The sequence below is a fragment of the Piliocolobus tephrosceles genome, chromosome 10, assembly GCF_002776525.5.
Source record: "Piliocolobus tephrosceles isolate RC106 chromosome 10, ASM277652v3, whole genome shotgun sequence".
NCBI lineage: Eukaryota > Metazoa > Chordata > Mammalia > Primates > Cercopithecidae > Piliocolobus > Piliocolobus tephrosceles.
The window spans coordinates 109261033-109271570 of NC_045443.1; the positions used below are offsets into that span (position 1 = coordinate 109261033).

At 46.6% G+C, this 10538-nt stretch overlaps 2 protein-coding genes across 8 annotated transcripts in view; one reads left to right on the forward strand and one right to left on the reverse strand.

Annotated features, from left to right (window-relative positions):
* BRAP (BRCA1 associated protein) overlaps positions 1-5839 on the reverse strand; it is a 44099-nt gene extending 38260 nt beyond the window's left edge. The window contains exons 1-3 of the mRNA XM_026456558.2: positions 5554-5839; positions 2992-3153; positions 1479-1677 (exon numbers count right to left, since the gene is read on the reverse strand). Coding sequence (XP_026312343.1) covers positions 1479-1677; positions 2992-3153; positions 5554-5635 — 443 coding nt within the window. The 5' untranslated portion in view covers positions 5636-5839. The remainder of the gene's footprint in view (positions 1-1478; positions 1678-2991; positions 3154-5553) is intronic.
* Positions 5840-5845: 6 nt separating this feature from the next.
* ACAD10 (acyl-CoA dehydrogenase family member 10) overlaps positions 5846-10538 on the forward strand; it is a 71696-nt gene continuing 67003 nt past the window's right edge. For 2 of the 7 annotated variants that reach the window (XM_023203548.3, XM_023203566.3), the window contains exon 1: positions 6506-7027. In XM_023203548.3, coding sequence (XP_023059316.1) covers positions 7008-7027 — 20 coding nt within the window. In that variant the 5' untranslated portion in view covers positions 6506-7007. Of the gene's footprint in view, positions 6078-6504; positions 7028-8750; positions 8780-10538 lie in introns of those variants that run through there. The other 5 variants (XM_023203559.2, XM_023203557.2, XM_023203564.3 and 2 more) reach the window with 5 other exon arrangements.

A 10538-nucleotide genomic window follows, 5' to 3' on the forward strand; every position in this document is an offset into this window, starting at 1 on the left:
GCTGGAGAGAAATGGCACAGTCTCGGCTCACTGCAACCTCTGCCTCCTGGGTTCAAGCAATTCTCCTGCCTCAGCCTCCCAAGTAGCTGGGATTACAGATGTGTGCCACCATGCCCAGCAAGAGAGAATTCTAAACTATGAGGATGTAACTGAGGATTACAGGAAGTGTTACTAAGTTGGGATAGCTGGAATAGAGGGGAAAGAAAATCTTCCCACAATGCGATTTGTTTTTTGAAATGCTGCAAAACTCACTTGACAGTTGTGATCCAGAATGGCTACCTGGGCCGGGCGCAGTGGCTCACACCTGTAATCCCAGCACTTTGGGAGGCTGAGGTGGGCTGATCACTTGAGGTCAGGAGTTCGAGACCAGCCTGGCCAACATGATGAAACCCCGTCTCTACCAAAAATAAAAAAATAAAAAAAAATTAAGTGGGCATGGTGGTGTGCACCTGTGGTCCCAGCTACTCTGAGGTGGGAGAATTGCTTGAATTCAAGAGAGGAGGTTGCAGTGAGCCTGGATTGCACCACTGCACTCCAGCCTGAGTGATGGAGTGAGACTGTCTCAAAACAAAACAAAACAAAAAACAAAATGGCTACCTGAATAGTCACTGTTTTCCCAGTAGGGATCCGGCAAATGAGTTAGCACAAGAATGGCCTTAAGGTATCAGTTACCAATAACCCAAGGAGGTAGTGGCTGGGCTTGTGGATTATCTAGCCAAATGCTTCCTTTCCTTGGGGCTCCAGCAAGCTTTATTTGAACCACAGAAAATGGTAAAAAGAGGTAATAAAATTGAAATGAGTTAACTGACTTCTTAGCAGCCTCTTCAGTAAAGATTTGGTGGTGACATGAGACTACAAAGATGCTGTGGATCATTTTCTTTGTCCTTTCAATTCCCCATCACCTTCCATGCCTATCTGCTAATAAAACATTTTCCTGGCAGGGCGTGGTGGCTCACACCTGTAATCCCAGCACTTTGGGAGGCCGAGGCGGGCGGATCACCTGAGGTCGGAGTTCAAGACCAGCCTGGCCAATATGGTGAAACCCCATCTCTACTAAAAATACAAAAAATTAGCTTGGTGTGGTGGCGGGCACCTGTAATCCCAGCTACTCAGGAGGCTGAGGCAGGAGAATCACTTGAACCCAGGAGGCAGATGATGCAGTGATCCGAGATCGCGCCATTGCACTCCAGCCTGGGGAACGAGAGCGAAACTCCGTTTCAAAACAGAAAAAAAGAGAATATTTTCCCCACATATTCCCTTAAGTGTATCTACAGGCATTTCTTTTATAAGGAAAAGCTTTGACCCAATCCACAAGATTAATCAAATGTAAAACATCTGAGAATTCTCTAACACAATACACAAAAGTATTATTTTGAACCTTAAAATACCCACTTTCCTTCAGGACAAGAGACTACGCTAAAGCAAAAAAAAAAAAAAAAAAAATTAGACTAACCCCCAAGAAAAAAGGGTTTTCTTACTTTGTCTTATATAGGTGCATAATACCATGAACTATTTCAACTGATGGATTTCCACTGAAGAATGAAATCTGGTCTGGAAGCTGTTTGGATGGAGAATCTGGGGCAGTGTTTATGCATTCCTTACTGTGATCTTTACTTCTTTGCGCAGTGGGGGAGGCTTCTGAAGACTTCCTTTCTTCCACTGTAGTTTTCAGTTCATCTTTCACCAATTAAAAAATAGCAGATTATAAATGGATAGGACATATGCTGAAGGACTTGAACTACATTAAAATTTCAAGTCAGAGGAATAAACTTTGATAATTATAATGTAATGCATTTAGAGCTATTACTTATAGAACAGCTGAGTTTATGAGAGCATCATACTTTAAAGCTCTCTCTGCCCCATAAAAATCTCATTAACACCCTCAGAAACTTAAGGATGGCTATTACATTTGGCAATACCATAATGCAAGCAGGTGTATTCTATCATGAAATCCTAACTGGGACAAACACGCAGGGCTACTAAGTTTGAAATCCAAACCTACCAGTTCTGAACACCTCCATGTTGGAGATGTAGTACTATCTACACATCCACTTCCACAGATGAAATCAGCTGGCTGGCCGGGTGCAGTGGCTCACGCCTGTAATCCCAGTACTTTGGGAGGCCAAGGCGGTCGGATCACGAGGTCAAGAGATTGAGACCATCCTGGCCCACATGGTGAAACCCTATCTCTTCTAAAAATACAAAAATTAGCTGGGTGTGGTAGCGTGCACCTGTAGTCCCAGCTACTTGGGAGGCTGAGAGAGGAAGGAGAATCACTTGAAACCGGGAGGCGGAGGTTGCAGTAAGCCTCTCGCGCCACTGCACTCCCACCTGGCGACAAAGTGAGACTCTGTCTCAAAAAAAAAAAAAAGACAGAAATGAGCTAGCAGAGCAGGGGAAGGCACAACATGTTTATTTGGACACATTAATGATCTGCCACTGAACTAGGTGGTATGAAATTCTCCCCAGTGGCTGGGTGTGGTGGGTCACACCTGTAATTCCAGCACTTTGGGAGGCCAAGGCAGGCAGATCACTTGAGACCAGGAGTACAAGACCAGCCTGGCTAACATGGTGAAACCTTGTCTCTACTAAAAATACAAAAATTACCCAGGCGTGGTAGAGGGCATCTATAATCCCAGCTACTTGGGAGGCTGAGGCGGGAAGACTGCCTCAGCCCAGGAGGCGGAGGTTGTAGTGAACCGACATTGTACCACTGCACTCTAGCCTGGGCAACAGGGACCCTGCCTCAAAAAAAGAAAAAAAAAGGCCCCCCTGCACTGAACTGAACTGTCAACCCCGACTGTCAGGATTAATTTGGAAGAAATATTTGGAAACACTAAAATGTGGCTAAACAGTGTCATATAAAGCACACAGGCAGTGAAAGATAAAAGTATGCTAGATGTTGAAATCATAGGCTCATCAAACACCGTGTATAAAATAGGCAAGCAGGATTCACATTACAAAAGAGAGTCCAGGGTTTTAAAAGCATACCTGGGTTGGATTTCATGGTCTCAATGATCACATCTGTCATTTCTCGACGGCCGAGATGCTGATGGATAATTGCTACTTTCTCTCCTGGTGACTTCCCTTCTAAACAAGCTACAGCTGAAGCTAGTGTCGTCCTTTTTATCTCCTCATCAGACATTTCCCCGGCTAAAGAATACATGAATGATTAATACAAGGTAATAAAACAAGCTCCTCTCTGTTCTCTATTCCTCCATCATTAGGTTTCTCTTTTCTTTCTCCTGCCTTTCGCCAAGATGATAAAAAGCCTTTGTAGTATTCATCTCACTCACCTCTGGGACCACTGCAGTACCCAGCAAACAGTCAATAAGCAGCCAGGACAATATACTCAGAAATGCAGGGCTGTTCTGAAATCACGCACTTTATTTTTATTTTTTGAGACAGAGTCGCACTCCGTCAACCAGGCTGGAGTGCAGTGGCGTGATCTTGGCTCACTATAACCTCCACCTCCCAGGTACAAGTGATTCTCCTGCCCCAGCCTCCCGAGTAGCTGGGATTACAGGCACGCGCCACCACGCCTCGCTAATTTTTGTACTTTCAGTAGAGATGGGGCTTCATGTTGGACAGGCCTCAACTGATCCGCCCGCCTTGACCTCCCAAAGTGCTGGAATAACAAGTGTGAGCTATTGTGCCTGGCCCGAAATCATGCACTTTAAAGCAAACTGCCAAAGGGGGAGCCTTAGAAAAGGTTCAACAGTGATCATGCCCAGAAGAGCTAACATTTTAGTAACACCTGATAAAATGAAATTGTGTTCATCCCAAAATGAAGATACTAAGTCCATTAATAAACAAAATTTCAAAAACTTGTAGGGGTAGTCTTAAACATCCTGGCTTATGCTTATACCATGAAGCAAACCATGAAAATCTGTGATTACTGTCTTAAATCAATGAAACACATGAAAAGGGAAACAGTATTTGGAGGCTTAACTGAAATATCCCGAATATATGTTCTGTCAGGGCAGGGACAAGGCCTGTTTTGCCCACCACTGTATTCCCAGCACTTACACCACAGTGCGGAGCACATAGAGGAAGCTCTCTAAATATTTGATGAATAAATGACTACATGACTGACCCACGCCGATGTCTATATGCGGCTAATATCAATTCAGCGGACTTTCAGAACTCAGAAGCCACTTTTAGCCTTTGGAAAGGTGCTCATAAGCTATAAAATCATATTCAATCTTTAATTTGCAGCTCCAAAGGTCATATCCTCAGGAAGTTTCCAATGACACCATCCCTACCTGCCCCCATCCCTCTCTCCAAACCAAACACATCTTCTTGTAATAGTTTCCCAAACTCTTTCTCCTTTCCTTCACAGCACTTACCACAGTTGTAATTCTACACGTATTCTGCACTTATTTAAATAATCTGTTTCCTCCACGAAACTACTGGTGCCATTAAAGCAGAGGCCCTGTCCGATTCAGCACACAATGAAAGCTCCAGCAAATATGAGCGTAAGTTTTTTTTTTTTTTTTTTTTAAATGGACTTTATCTCTTGTCGCCCAGGCTGGAGTGCAGTGTCACAATCTTGGGTCACTGCAACCTCCACCTCCTGGGTTCAAGCGATTCTCCTGCCTCAGCCTCTCCATGAGCTGGGATTACAGGCACCTGTCACCACGCCCAGCTAATTTTTGTATTTTTAGTACAGACAGGGTTTCACCATGTTGGCCAGGCTGGTCTCGAACTCCCAACCTCAGGCAATCCGCCCGCCTCAGCCTCCCAAAGTGCTAGGATTACAGGCGTGAGCCACCGCGCCCGACCAAGTATTTCTTGAATGAATGTTATTATTAGTTAATTATCTGAGGACCAAGGAACAGAGCCAGAGCTGCATTCCCCACTAAGGAGCTTCCTTACTTGTGTTACTGGTGTGAAAAGCTCAGACTCAAGTCCAGCTCACGGAGTGAGAATCCCAGTTTCACCCATCATTTCACCTTGGGCAAATGATTTAAATCACTAAGCTTCAGTTCCCTAACATGTAAGAGGCACATGCCACACCCATCTGCCTCTCAGAGCTGTTGCAAAGATAATTAAAGAATACAATACACAAAAGGTGCTTAGCACAGTGTTGGGATATAGGGAGTGTCTAAATTTTAGTTATGACTGGTTAGGGGGCACCCCAATGGATATCCTTCCAAAAGGGAACAATTTAATTAATCCAGGGACCGTCCAGCGTTGCTGGGAACCCAGTCCCTGCCTTTACGAAGCCCAGAGGGAAGCAAGTGAGACAAACACACCACTCGACTCTCTCGAGAGGGAGCCGCGCCAGGTATAAACGGAATGCCCTCAGACGGCACAGGGAAGGAGGTTCGGGGGCAGTGCTTCCCTGAGATAACATACGGGAAGGCCTCTCAAGGGCGGATGGGAAAGAGAGGGATGCGGCTGGTAAAGAGAGGGATCCGAATCACCTCTCCGTGTCTTTCTGAGGCAAGAGGCCTAGCCGCGGGCTTTTCCAGGGCCAGTACTTTGGGAGAGGGAGCCCTCCGGACCTAGACCCGGCTACAGGGAATGCGGCGAGGCCGCGGGACTCACCCGCGGCGCTGAAGCCGAACCCGGCGGGGACGGGCGAGTGTTCCGCGAGCTCCAATCGGATGACAACCAGTGACACACTCATAGGGCAGGAGCTGGCCGGCGCGGGCCCCGGCGGGCTCAGGCGAGGCTGGAAGGCGAGCCGAGAGGCCGAGCGGCCCGAGGCCGGCAGCCCCGCCACCACCTCAACGCAGTCGCCGCCGCCTCAGCAGCAGCAGCTACTCGAACAGCCCTGGGAGCCACAACACCCTCCGCTTCCGCCTCCCGGCCGCCGTCGCTGACCCGCGGTTTACGCATGCGCGCAGGACCGCGCACAGCGATTGGGCTACGCGGCATAGGGTCAGCCACTTCCCTTCCGTACGGGATCTCGAGGAGGTCAGAGCGCAAGGACGTCGTGGCGATTGCTAGCGCTGGGATCCCGCACTTAGCTGCGTGTTTTCGCACAGCCGCGAGTTAACCTCTGCCTGCCCTAGAGGCCTGGTCCTAACCCACCTCGGCTGACGGCGCGGGATCCCTGGCTCCGCGAGGTCTCCAAATTGTCCGAGCTATCTGTTATGCAGAACTTTGCCCCTTTTGTTGTGTTTGACTCCTCTCTCTAACCCTAGTATGGGTGGTTTTACAGATAGGTACAACGAGGCTCAGAGAGGTGAAGTTGCTGCTAAGGGGCCTTAGAGAGTGGTGACTCGATCGCTATTCAGATGGCGATCTGGCTGAGCGCGGTGACTCACGCATGTAATCCCAGCCCAGAGGCTGAGGCGGGTGAATCACCTCAGATCAGGAGTTCGAGACCAGCCTGGCCAACATGGTGAACCCTCTCTACTAAAAATACAAAAAATTAGCCGGGCGTGGTGGCGAGCGTCTGTAGTCCAAGCTATTTGAGAGGCTGACACAGGAGAATCGCTTGAACCCGGGAGGCGGAGGTTGCAGTGAGCCCAGATTGTGCTACTGCACTCCCGCCTGGGCAACAAGAGCGAAACTCCGTCTCAAAAAAAAAAAAAAAGAGAAAAGATGGCGATCTGCTGGTTAGGAGCTCAGTGCTGCAGTTAGACCTGGGTCCTCCTCCCCACTTTGACTCCTCCCCTCGCCTAACTCCTAACCACCTAAACTCTTGACTTTAGGTGATCTGTCCTCCTCGGTCTCCCAAAGTGCTGTCACTTCACAAATGTTTACTGAGAGTCTAGACACCCTTGGGATGCTTGAGAGACATTGGCGTATAAGATAAACACAGTTCCTGTCCGTACTGTGAGGTCGACCTACATCAGCAGTTGTGCAGTCTTGAACTAGTATAGTCATCGCATAAAGTTGGCATGATATATCCTCACGCAGTTGTGAGGATGAAATGGAATTATGTATATGGAGATAACATTAGCTTTTCTTAGGCTCAGCATTCTTTCCAGAATGTCAGACTGGCATTTGTATGTAGATATTGACACAATCAATGCATATGGGACACGTACATGACAGGATGCTACTCTAGGTACGTTGTATAATACATATATGAGTACATAGTACATTCTAGATGTGTGTGTATGTGGACTATATGTCTATAACATGACTACAAGATATATGTGTATGTAGATCTTGTGACTGTGACTACATCCTATGAAATACGTTTCCACATGCCCTGTTTAAATCAGGGTTTCTCAACTCTGCAGTATTGACATTTTGGGTCCTGATTACTCTTGTTTTTGGCAAGGGGGCAAGGTGTCCTCAGCATTGTAGAGTGTTTAGAAACATCCCTGGCTGACCCACTAGATGTCAGTAGCACCTCTCCCTAGATGGTGATTACAGGTGTAAGCCACCGCGCCTGGCCCCAACCATCTTCTTAATGTATGACAACACACACTGTGTGTGCATTTTTATGAGAGCATCATTTAGGTAGCAAGTCTGCATTATCATGCTAATCCCATTTTGAGTGTCAGGAAGAAGATAAATAAACCTTTTTTTTTTTTTTGAGACAGTGTCGCTCTGTCGCCCAGGCTGGAGTACAATGGCACGATCTTGGCTCGCTGCAACTTCCGCCTCCTAGGTTCAAGTGATTATCCTGCCTAAGCCTCCCGAGTAGTTGGGATTACAGGCACCTGCCACCATGCCCGGCTAATTTTTGTATTTTTAGTACAGATGGAGTTTCGCCATGTTGGTCAGGCTGGTCTCGAACTCCTGACTTTAGGTGATCTGTCCTCCTCAGTCTCCCAAAGTGCTGGGATTACAGGCATGAGCCACTGCGCCCAGCCTGACAAATCTTTATGGTAGATACCAGTAAGAGAGAACTAGAACTGTTAGCCAGAGTTGGGCAGGTTGGGAATGTTACAGCTCTTTGTGGCTGCCAAGGATTAAACCTGTACCCAGCTTTTCCCTATTTTCTGATATCTCCAGTTTATGCATCCTTCCAACTCATATGAAGCACCTGCTATGTGTCTAAAACCTGTACTAAGTCCCGGGGATGTGTGTGTATATATATATATACACACACACACACACACATATATATGTATATATAAACACTGTATGTATATGTGTGTATATATATACTTATATGTATGTGTGTATATATATATATACTGAGATGAATAAGGTAGTCCTTGTCTTAAAAGGAGCTTATGAGTTCAGAAACACGTAGACGTGAAAACAGGCCGGGCACGGTGGCTCTTGCCTGTAATCCCAGTACTTTGGGAGGCGGAGACGGGAGGATCACTTGAGGTCAGGGGTTCAAGACGAGCCTGGCCAACATGGTGAAATCCCGACTCTACTAAAAAAAAGTACAAAACCTTGTATTCCCAGCACTTTGGGAGGCCGAGGCGGGCAAATCACGAGGTCAGCATATCGAGACCATCCTGGGTAACGCAGTGAAACCCCATCTTTACTAAAAATTAAAAAATCAGCTGGGCGAGGTGGCGAGTGCCTATAGTCCCAGCTACTCAGGAGGCTGAGGCAGGAGAATGACGTGAACCCGGGAGGTGGAGCTTGCAGTGAACCGAGATCACGCCACTGCACTCCAGCCTGGGAGACAGAGCAAGACTCTGTCTCAAAAAAAAAAAAAAAAAACTTAGCCGGGCATGGTGGTGCACGCCTGCAGTCCCAGCTACATGTGAGGCTGAGGGAGGAGATTTGCTTCAACCTGGGAAGCAGAGGCTTCGGTGAGCCAAGATTGCTCCACTGCCCTCCAGCCTGGTCATCAGAGCAAGACTCTGTCTCAAGAAAAAAATGAAAGCAGTTACTGTGTAATGGGGTAAGTGCTCTGCCGAAGATTTTGGAGAAGAGGCAATGGGAGTGAAAAAAAAAGTCCCACATTCTACCTGGAAAAAGAAAAGAAAAGGCTCCCCAGAGGAGCTAAAACTGAGGTTATGATGTCAAAATGAATGGAAATTCACCTAACAGATAAAGCAGGTAAAGGCGTTCCAGTCAGTGAGCACAGCAGGTACCAAAGGCCTAGAGGTATGAGAAATGACAGTATTTCCTGCCTTGGGAAGTGGCTAGAGCAGAACAGTCTTCTGTAGTTGAAGGAATAAGCAGGCTGCTTGTGGGAACATTGCCCACGTGTCGGTTAGCGGGACTATGTGGAGGACAGTGTCCTCCATAAGGATTAAAGTTGCCCCTTCAGGCCCCCAAAGCATTTTTCATCTCTACTAAGCCCTCACACAAAATGTATTGACACTTTTACAAGTGTGTAAGTAAATTTCTCCTTCTATCATAAACATTGGCCTTGGCATAGGAACGTAAGTAAAACTGAAAATACAAATGAACCTTGACATTTTTAGTTTCAAATATTGCCCCCAAATTGAGCAAATTTCCACTTACTGTTGTTGCATGGTGGTATCCTCAGCAGATGGTTGCAGGACCCCCTGCAGATACCAAAATCTGTGGATGCTCAAGTTCCTAATATTCAATGGTGTAGCATTTGTTTATAACCTATGCACACCCTCCTATATGCTTTAACCCATTTCCCATGTAGAAAAAAAAGTACTTGGCCAGGCGCAGTGGCTCACGCCTGTAATCCCAGCACTTTGGGAGGCCGAGGCAGGTGGATCACTTAAGGTCAGGAGTTCAAGACCAGCCTGGCCTACATGGTGAAAACCCCTCTCCACTAAAAATACAAAAAATTAGCTGGATGTGGTGGCAAACGCCTGTAGTCTCAGCTACTCAGGAGGCTGAGGCAAGGGAAGAGCTTGAACCCGGGAGGCGGTTGCAGTGATCACGCCACTGCACTCTAGCCTGGGCGACAGAGTAAGACTCTGTCTCAAAAAAAAAAAAAAAGAAAGCAAAAAATGTGCAGCACGCTGCCAGCACAGTATTCTCAGGGCAAGCAGGATATGAGTTAAGTAATCCCTAGATTACTTATAATACTGGCCAGACATGATGGCTCATGCCTGTAATCCCAGCACTTAGGGAGGCTGAGGTGGGTGGATCACGAGGTCAGGAGATCGAGACCATTCTGGTCAACATGGTGAAATCCTGTCTCCACTAAAAATACAAAAATTAGCCAGGCATGGTGGTGCACACCTGTAATCCCAGCTACTTGGGAGACTGAGGCAGGAGAGTCGCTTGAACCTGGGAGGCGGAGTTTGCAGTGAGCCAAGATCACGCCACTGCACTATAGCCTGGTGACAGAGGGAGACTCCATATCAACAAATATATATATTTAATATATATTATATATCAAATCATACTCATATCAAAATATGTAAATATATACATACATGTATATACCTAAAACAGTGTAAGTACTGTGTAAATAGTTGTTAGCCTGTATTTTTTGTTTGCATTTTTTGTTGTATTGTTATTTTATTGGGGGTTTTTTTGTTTGTTTTTGAGATGGAGTCTTGCTGTATAACCCAGGCTGGAATGTGGAGTGCAGTGGTACGATCTTGGCTCACTGCAGCCTCCACTTCCCAGGTTCAAGTGATTCTCGTGTCCCAGCCTCCTAAGTATCTGGGATTACAGGCGTGCACCACCACACCCAGCTAATTTTTTTTTTTTTTTTTTTTTTT